The sequence below is a fragment of the Gastrolobium bilobum genome, unplaced genomic scaffold (assembly GCF_033153095.1).
Source record: "Gastrolobium bilobum isolate Gb01-03AN ecotype WA unplaced genomic scaffold, APGP_CSIRO_Gbil_v1 utg16135, whole genome shotgun sequence".
Classification (NCBI taxonomy): domain Eukaryota; kingdom Viridiplantae; phylum Streptophyta; class Magnoliopsida; order Fabales; family Fabaceae; genus Gastrolobium; species Gastrolobium bilobum.
This window is the reverse complement of record NW_026899035.1, coordinates 606,444-616,557: the sequence shown is the minus strand read 5'-3', so window position 1 is coordinate 616,557 and position 10,114 is coordinate 606,444. Positions and strand designations below refer to the sequence as shown.

The following is a 10,114-nucleotide window of genomic DNA, read 5'->3' as shown; positions in this document are numbered from 1 at the left end:
AAATGTTTGTTGAATAACGAGAGAGAAGAGAGGAACATTGAAAATAATATTGTGTATATTGATATGAAGAAGCATTTACAATATATAGACACTCTAATGGGCTAAGCCCAAACCTAATACAAAAGAAATAAGGAAACCCTAATTACATAAGAAATAAGAAAACCCTAATTATACAATATATTTCTAACACTCTCCCTCAAGCTGGAACGTATAGGTCATATGCACCAAGCTTGTTACATATAAATTCTATTCGAGGGCCCCTCAAAGATTTTGTAAACACATCTGCTAATTGCTCATTAGAGGGTACAAAGCTAGTTTTAATTTCACCAGCAAGAACTTTTTCTCGAACAAAGTGACAATCTATTTTTATATGCTTGGCTCTTTCATGAAACACTGGATTTGATGAAATGTGTAGAGCTGCTTGATTATCACAAATGAGAGTTGCATGTCCAGTATCTCCAAACGTAAGCTCTTTGAGAAGCTGTTTAAGCCAGATGAGCTCGCAAGTAGTAGTCGCCATGGAGCGGTATTCTGCTTCAGCACTTGATCTGGCAACTACGCTTTGTTTCTTACTTTTCCAGGAAATCAAGTTGCCTCCAACAAAGACACAATACCCAGAAGTAGATCCCCTATCAGCTGGACAACCAGCCCAATCAGCAACACAATACCCAACAACTTTATCATGACCTTTATCTTCATATTCAAGGCCTTTTCCTGGAGATGCCTTGGTATACTTAAGGATACGGATGACTGCATTCCAATGTTCTTGACATGGAGAGTTGAGAAATTGACTGACAACACTAACTGCAAAGAAAATATCAGGCCGAGTGACTGTGAGGTAGTTCAATTTTCAACCCAATCTTCTATACTGCTCAGGATCTGAAAAGGGCTCCCTTGATTTGGTAGAAGCTTGATACTTGGATCCATAGGAGTATAAACAGACTTTGAATTCAACAGAGCAGTTTCTTCAAGAATATCCAGAGCATATTTCCTCTGAGATATCACAACACCAGCTTTAGATTGGGCCACCTCGATTCCCAAGAAGTATCGAAGTTTCCCAAGATCTTTAGTCTGAAAATGATGACATAAATGTTGTTTCAATCGAGTGATCCCATGCCGATCACTGCCTGTGATGACAATATCATCCACATATACCACCAGATAAATAGATCCAGAAGAAGAATGACGATAAAAGAGAGAGTGATCAGCTGAACTCCGAGTCATGCCAAATTATTGAACAACACTGCTAAATTTATCAAACCAAGCTCTTGGAGATTGTTTGAGGCCATAGAGAGACTTACGAAGACGACAAACAAGTCCAGACTCCCCCTGAGCAACAAATCCAGGAGGTTGCTCCATATAAATTTCTTCCTCAAGATCTCCATGAAGAAAAACATTCTTGATATCCAGTTGGTAGAGAGGCCAATGACGAATAGCAGCCATGGCAATAAAAAGGCGAACAGTAGACATTTTCGTCACAGGAGAAAAAGTATCAATAAAATCCAAGCCAAAGACCTGAGTGAAACCCTTCGCCACCAAGCGAGCTTTAAGACGATCCACTTGACCATCAGGTTCAACCTTAACAGCATAAATCCATCTGCAACCAACCACAAATTTTCCATATGGTATAGGCACCAGATCCCATGTGCCATTATGATGAAGAGCACTCATTTCATCAATCATAGCTTGTCTCCATCCCGAATGTGAAAGTGCATCACATGTAGTCTTAGGAACAGATACAGAGGACAAAGAGGAAAGACAAGCAAAATATGATGGAGAAAGACGATGGTAACTAATATTGATTGTATACCTGGCCGGAGGGCGAGTATCACGAGTACCCTTACGAAGAGCAATGGGAAGGTCATTATCCGAAGGTGGGACCGAAGCCGTGGGAGGAGATGTAGGTGAATGTGAGTCCACAGAGACATCTGACGAACTATGCTCGATCTCATCAGCAGAAGAGGTGGTAGAAGGAGAGTCAGAAACATGGACGGGCAAAGACGGAAGGTAAAGAAGGTCACCTGGGAAGGATGACTGTACAGAATCAGTGTCCACAGGAGTAGTAGAGGATCAAAAGAAGGGAACTGATTCAAAAAAGGAGACATCCGCCGAGATAAAGTATCGACGTAAAGTGGGAGAGTAGCAACGGTAACCCTTCTGAGACCGAGGGTAACCCAGAAAAACACATTTATGAGACTTGAGAGCTAATTTATCCAAACCTGGACCAAGATGATGAACAAAACATGTAGAACCAAACACATGTGGAGTTAAAGGATATAAAGCCTGATGGGGAAATAAAATAGAGTGAGGTACCTTATGATTGAGAACAGATGATGGCATGCGATTAATGAGATAACATGCAGTAAGTACAGCATCACCCCAGAAGGTGTATGGAACATTACCATCAATTAACAAGGCACGAGTGGTTTCAACCAGATGGCGATTCTTGCGCTCGGCTACACCATTTTGTTGAGGTGTATGAGGGCAAGATGTTTGATGAAGAATGCCATGAGATGAAAAGAAATGTTGAAATTGATGAGATAAGTACTCACATGCATTATCACTACGAAAAGTACGAATAGGAATACCAAACTGAGTTTTTATTTCATTATAAAATAACTGAAAAATAGAAAATAACTCAGACCTCTTTTTCATTAAAAATAACCAAGTACATCTAGAATAATCATCAATAAAAGTAACAAAGTACTTAAAATCCAAAGTAGAAGACTGACGACTTGGTCCCCAAACATCAGAGTGGACCACAGAAAAAGGAGAAACAGCTTGACGACTAAGACGACTCGGAAACGTACTACGAGTATGTTTCCCAAACTGACAAGACTCACAATTTAAAGTAGAAATAGACGATAAATGGGGAACCATCTTCTGAAGCTTTGCAAGACTAGGATGGCCCAGACGAGCATGGATAATAAGAGGAGAATCCACAAAGGAGCAGGCTGAAGAAGAGGGAACTAGTTGATAGAGGCCCTGAGACTCACATCCTTTGGTAATATCCTTCCCCGAACTCCGATCCTGAAAGATGACAGAGGTTTTAGTAAAAGAAACAACACAGTCAATGGATTTGGTCAAACGACTAACAAAAAGTAAGTTAAAAGGAGAATCAGGCACATATAGAACATGATCCAGAGATAAATTGGATAAAAGAAGAACCGTGCCAATCCCCCGTGATTGGACCAGAGACCCATTGGCCATAGTAATTGTTGGAAAAGAACCAGTAGTACAAAGGGAAGTGAATAAGGACTTATTACCAGAAATATGATCAGAAGCCCCAGAATCAAGAGTCCAAGGGCCTATAGAGTGCAACTGAGATATGCCAGCAAAAGAATTACCAGAGGGAGCAATGGATGCAGTGGGACTTGATGTTTACTTCTCAGACCACCAAGTCACATTCATTCAGAAGAGCAGCTGGAGGTTGTGCACTGGAAGGTAACTCTGAAGCAGAGGTACTAGAGAAAGCCTGAGCAACATGAGCATTCCGAGGAGGTGGAGGTGGCCTGCCATGAAGCTTCCAACAGCAGACAACAGTATGATTGGTCTGATGACAATGAGTGCATAAGAGCTTTCCTTTAGAGAATCGACGTCCACGACCATACCCTTGAGCAGCAAAAGCGGAAGAGTCAACATAATCTTCTCAACGTCCACGACTACATCCTTGAGCAGCAAAAGCGGAAGAGTCAACATAATCTTCTAAACGTCCACGACTACATCCTTGACCAGCAAAAGCGGAAGAGTCAACAGAATCTTCTCTACGTCCACGACCATACCCATGAGCAACAAGAACGGAAAAGTCAACAGAATCCACTGGGGGCATAGGCATCATAGGAGGTGCTGATGACGGAAAGGGCTTAGAGGGAATTCTAAGCAAGGTAAACATTCCGGAATCCAGTGTAGCAACTGTAGCAGATCCTAAAATTTGATCCCGATTGGCAGACAAATGGTCAGGCAAACCATATAAAATGAACAGCATAAACAGTGTATTACGCTGTTCCTGTTCCTTAAAAACATCACCAGTGAGAGGCAGAAGTTCATTAAGATCATGCAGCAGACTCTGAGCTTTCCCCAAATATTCAGTCATAGGACAATTGAAGTCCCGAGGAGCAAAGGTAGTCATCAATTTCCGACACACACCATAGAGTCTCTGGGTATCATTGGTGTACAGTGCTTTTGCCTGACTCCAAATAGCTTCACAAGTAACAGCAGGTCGAAAGATCTGTTTGATAGACGGATGAAGAGTATCTTTAATGAGACTACACAACTGAGCATCAGTTATCTTCCACCGTGTGCGCTCCTTTTCCGCCACAGATTCAGCCTTAGTGGTGAGATGAGATGTATAATTCTGCCCATCCAACCAAAGTTGCAGATCGGAAGACCAAGTATCATAGTTGGACCCATCTAATTTATCCACACTCAACGGAGCAAGGATATAATTGGAAAAAATAGTAGACTCCGACTTTTGTCCAGCCGGAGTCCCAGGACCAGAATCATTGGATAGAGGAAAGTCCATAATCAAAGAAAAATCAGAAAGAACAGATTGTACAACTAACCGGTAGAAGAGGGATCTGTGCGTCAATGCAAAAAGTGGTCAGAACAGGAAAACAAGACCGGATCCAGAAGCGTCTCAGCAAGACGAACAAGACGCAAAAAACCGCGGCCGGAAAAGATGTGTCACGCGCCTCCACGCGCCGCCAGTTGGAGGAGCGTGCTGAAACCTTGCACGCGCGCGTGAGAGCGCGTGGGAGGTCTTCTGGGGAAGCGGCCGGTGCCGGAGTGACCGCGTTGACGAGACGATCACGACGGTGTGCTGCGTGCCGGAAAATGCCACCGGACGATGATGGTTGACTGTACAGAAGCGTGAAAGGAGAAGAAAAATAGTCCGGAAACTGACAACGAGACAGTTCCGGAAAAAAAATTTAAAATACGATGAACAGTGGGTTCACCGAAAAAATAAAAATAAAAAAATTCAACGTTCCTTAGGCTCTTGATACCATGTTGAATAACGAAAGAGAAGAGAGGAACATTTAAAATAATATTGTGTATATTGATATGAAGAAGCATTTACAATATATAGACACTCTAATGGACTAAGCCCAAACCTAATACAAAAGAAATAAAGAAACCCTAATTACATAAGAAATAAGGAAATCCTAATTATACAATATATTTCTAATAATGTTTAATATTTGTTTCATTTAATAATTAGGATAATAGATTAAGAGAATTAATGTAGAATTACTCTTTTTGATTATACTATTCGAGTTGGTGTGCGAATGATTTAATTTACTTATTTGAATAATTTGATCATCTCAGAATTTGTATATGATATGTGAAATAAGACGGAGTGGTTTGAGTTATTTGGACGGAAAAAAAACACTTCTTGAACGTTTAAAGATGAATATAAAAAATTGTAACAAAAAGAATATATAATAAAATAAAATAATGTAATTTTTACATCTCAATTTGTATGTGATCATTCTTTACTGCTAACTAATGGAATTATCTTTTATTATCAGTATTTTATCATAGAACCTTCAATTCAGATTATGTATTGATACATGGGTTTTATAATTCTCATTTAACATGAGAATTACAATTTTTCTACATACCATTCGATTTTCCTGCTGATATGGGTCTTACATATAATTTTTTCTAACACATGGGTCCCACATGCTTTTTATCTCTATAACGTGAGATTTCAATTCTCCTTTAACATGAGAATTATAAAACGCTTCCTATATATGCAGAAAATGGAAGATGAATGCTATACTCTTTTTAATGAATACTGAATGAGTAAATCAATGCCAAAAGTGGTGTTACAGGTGGTAATACCACATTCGAACTCGACTAATAGCTAATCAATTACCAACAAAAGAACAGAATCCAACGAATTTCATTTCGTAAGCAACTGACTGGTCAATATCATCATCGACCAAAGCAATCAGCTGACAGCAGAGCAATGGGTGACCACAGACAAGGCACGCCACCGTTCTGTTTCTGTGGCTGATTCATCCGACAAATTACATTCATTATTTTTATGGAAACTTATATTTGCGATTATTTATATAATAAAGTTATATTTATAAAATTTTTATTTATAAACTCTTACCAACTACATTATATATGACATGAGATATTTTAATTAAAAATGTATGACCGATCGAATTTAGTATAATTTGTAAAATAAAATAAAATTGCAAAGAGATCCTTCCTCTTATTTATATAAGTAACGTTATTTTGACAATATTTTTTACTTATAACATTTTACAAAAAAAATTTATCGTTAATTTTTGTCAATCTAACACTTATGATTTATTAAGTCACATTTATTAATTAATTATTAATTTCAATAAATTATAATAGTTTGATTGACGAAGTGAAAAAATAAGTTGTAAAATTGTTAGGTTGTAAGAATAACGTTCTTTTATTCCTATATATTTTTTAAAAATTCAAATAGTCTATAATATAGACATAAAACACTAAAAATATCTAACGTTTTATTAAATCATAAAATAATTTCTATGCAAAGATCAACGTGCTAAAGAATCCATATTTAGATCTTTGCTTATGTAAATATCTACACTTAGCAAGTTTTTGTATACGTAGTCTTGAATCCGTCTATTAGATGTACGAATAAATTTTGTAATCAGATTGTTCGACGAAGTCTCGATTTAGCTTCCATAGCATAGTGGTAGTGCGTTCGCTTCGTAAGCGAAAGGTCGCGAGTTCGATCCTCGCTGGGAGCTTTCTTTTCTGTTTTACGTCTTTTGAAAGTTAAAAATAGGTACTCATGCATTTCTGGGAACAAAAACAGCTAGCCAACTAATGATCCATTAAAAGACTAAGCAAGCTTTTGAGTTGCTTGCAGCTACATTAAAGCCAGCCAATGATCCATTAAAAAATTAAAATGCTAAATTAAAAACCCCTTTCAGCAGTTAAGGGATGACAACGACATTAGATTAGAAAGTCGAGATTAAAGTTAAAAACAAAAGCAAAGATGAAATTCAATTACATAGTTAGGATTAGGATTGTAAATTCCTTCCCCTTAATTAAAGAGTCTCTCTCTAGTAATCATTTATATTGACCATTTGGTTCAGCATTTGTGAGTGGAGCCTGAGATGAGCCACCTGCATTTGCATTTGGATTTGGTGCAGCATCCCTCATGTAAGTCCCCCCTATGGGTGCACCAAAATACGATCCATTTGGATGATGATGATGATGATGAGCAATGTGAAACGGTGGAACGAAAGCAGCAGAAGCAACAAGAGTAGTCCCATATTCCACACTAGTCCTCTTCCCAAGTGGTTCACCTCTCATAGAGGTGCGGTCACCCTCCATCTCACGGTATCGGTGAAGGTACATTGTGAGTGGTTCAATATAATCATCAAATCCTAGCTTGCTCATAGCCCAAAGCACATCCTCCGCAGTGATTGTCTTGCGTTGCTCCCTCTGGCAACGCTCATTTGCCTCCCCAGTTATGAAGCTTATATATTCAGACACACACTCTTGGATTGTTTCTTTTGCATCATCAGATATTTTTGCATGTGGCGGTAGGATCTTCCGCATTATCCTAATCACATTTGCAATTGGCATGAAACGGTCTTGTTCCCTCACCATGCATTCATTCTCCTCTGTTCCTGTTCCTGTTCCTGACTGGTTGTTCTCTCCTGCTACCTGCCTCACGTTCAACCCTGCTGTCATTAATTAAGAACATCAAATTCATTAGTGCTGTGCAAATGAAAATCTAGCAAATCCACTTTAGGGGTAAACTGATATATAGCTTCCTCGAGATACGAGGAATCCGAAGAAAAGGACAAAAAGCAGCTCTGAAATCATGCGAATAAAAACGGTTCTCTTTTTTTCATGACTTTTGTTTTCATGCATGCATTCATTCATCAGTCTGAAACGCATTTCAAAGAGGGGTTGAATGGCTGTGTGTGCTTGTGCATGTAACGGACCAAGATGGTTCAGACTCGTTTGGTGAGAAATTTAAGTATACTTAAAGAGACTGAAAGTGTGGAGTAAACACCGGAGGTTTATTTGAAAGAAGACAAAACAGATCGAAAGTAGGAAAATTTGGCAGTGGAGACAGATCCTTGTTTTCTGATATATATGATGTTGGAGAATGCATGGACGCCACTTGTAACTTTCAACTCAGTTACTGCATGCATTCATGCATGCTTGCCACTTGTTCTGTCCTCAATTATACAGCCATGAGCCGTTAATGTCATCATCTTCAATTCACCGCATTCCACTACTTTGCTTTACTGAAACCACTACACAACACAGGTAATTAAGTTGATGGTAAGAAGGAACTAATTGGAAGACACAACCCTCTCAAGCAGATTAGGCCTCAGAATTGGAAGACACAGGTAAATAAGTGATGATAAGTTCAAACCAAGAGGATGAGATTAATTAATGCAAATGAAAGAGATTTGTAAATTAAATAAATGCTTGAAAATGAAAGAACTGATCGATTCAACTGAAAGATGTCACGTCTCAGTGGATTTGACAGTGTTTATCTTTGCAAAGAAAAAGGGAAGAGATGAATGGCTTGCATGCATGTGGTTGAATAACTGTGAGACAACTACTATATCTATATATATGCCACAAAAGTATTTAAAAAATGTATAATCCTGCATGCGAGAAATCAAGACCAAAGATGAGACCTTTAGTCATGTGGTTAAAATATTAATATAACAGAAAAATTGGGTAGATTTAAAAATAAAAAACCACAAATGTAAAAGAGAGAACCAGTTGTAGTTTTTTTTATATATAGTTTACCAGAGCTAGTGTTGGGTAGCTTGCGGTAGCCATGAAAACCTCCACTCTCCATTGATGTGTTTCACTGTGAGGAATTGACTGTAAGAAAGGGAACGTTAGCGTGAGATATGAGATAGTAGGCATTGGAGTACTTGGCAAGTGTCGACATTTATAGTGCTCAATTTTTGCAGACAACGTGTAACTGCAGGCGATGCAAACGAGGAACCCGGTAATAGCCGGTCACAGACGATGAGACATCCGTTAAAGGTTCAGTCCACTCGGATTGGGGACTATGACAAGACCGACAGCCGTAGGTTGCTTCCTTCATCTGTCACACTAGACGTTATATATTTTGTTCAATAACGTTTTCCAAGGTAAGATTATATTCACAATTTTTTTTTTTTTTACAAATTTATAAACTACTGATCAGTTATATATTCTTGATTGATATTTATTTTTGTCTATCATTCTTCAACACCGTTAGATCATAATCTCAAGAAGAGAGAAAGATAAATATTAGTTAAGATTCTGATATAATGGTGTGTTAGAGTGATAGACATAATCTATTGCTTTATAAATATAACCTTCCCATGTTTCTAAGCCACGTTCACATATCATGTCATATTTGTATAAACAATAATATTATTTTTGTTTTATTTATTACTTATTCGCACTTTCATTTTAGAGTTTTATAAAAGTTATGTTATAAAAAAAGTGATTGTGTTATGTTATAGAGATTCGTTGTTCGTGTCGTAATTTTTTTTTTGCTTCAAAAAATGCAAACCCCACAAAATATTATATGTGTAGGAAAATTTTTGTGGTCCTTCATTTTATGACTAGGGATAAGTGTCAGGAAATATGTTTGGGGTTTATGTACGTTGTCAAATTAACGGCGAGAGAGAACAAATTATAGATAACAGCCAAAAAAATAATCCTTAATTTTTTTATACTTATATAACTGAAATGGTATCACTTGATGTTATAAATGAATCTATTTTCATATTATTCTGTGAGTCTTATTTTTAATAAAAATATTTTTCCCACCAAAAGTACATCTCCTGGCCAATTATATAAAATAATTATAACTATATGATAAAAGTTAAGAGAGGGTTATATATATATATATATATATATATATATTTTATAAACTATTACAAACTATACTATATACTAGGGATAATATACTATGTGCTAAAATATATTACCCCTAGTATATAATATTATTTAAAAAAATTTATAAACAAAAAATTTATAAATATAAGTTTCTCTTAAAATTATACTTATACCCATATGAAGAGACGTGAACGTAAATATATTCTCACCTTTTAACACTTTTTAA

At 37.3% G+C, this 10,114-nt stretch overlaps 1 protein-coding gene and 1 non-coding gene across 2 annotated transcripts; one reads left to right on the top strand and one right to left on the bottom strand.

The window, feature by feature from the left end:
• Window positions 1-6,686: 6,686 nt before the first annotated feature.
• Window positions 6,687-6,758, top strand: TRNAT-CGU (transfer RNA threonine (anticodon CGU)). Its single transcript has one exon. It is a non-coding gene; the product is annotated as a tRNA-Thr (tRNA).
• A 325-nt stretch (window positions 6,759-7,083) lies between these two features.
• LOC133286422 (nuclear transcription factor Y subunit B-6-like) lies at window positions 7,084-8,848 on the bottom strand. The gene is made up of 2 exons (XM_061483839.1): window positions 8,797-8,848; window positions 7,084-7,706 (listed from the first exon to the last, which is right to left on the bottom strand). Exons 1-2 carry the CDS (start codon window positions 8,846-8,848, stop codon window positions 7,084-7,086), a joined length of 675 nt encoding a protein of 224 aa, XP_061339823.1.
• Window positions 8,849-10,114: the final 1,266 nt, after the last annotated feature.

Coding starts and splice junctions, on each gene's coding strand:
- LOC133286422 (XM_061483839.1), bottom strand. CDS start 8,848: ATGGAGAGTGGAGGTTTTCATGGCTACCGCAAGCTACCCAACACTAGC. Junction 7,707..8,796: donor GCTACCCAACACTAGCTCTG/GTAAACTATATA, acceptor AATTAATGACAG/CAGGGTTGAACGTGAGGCAG.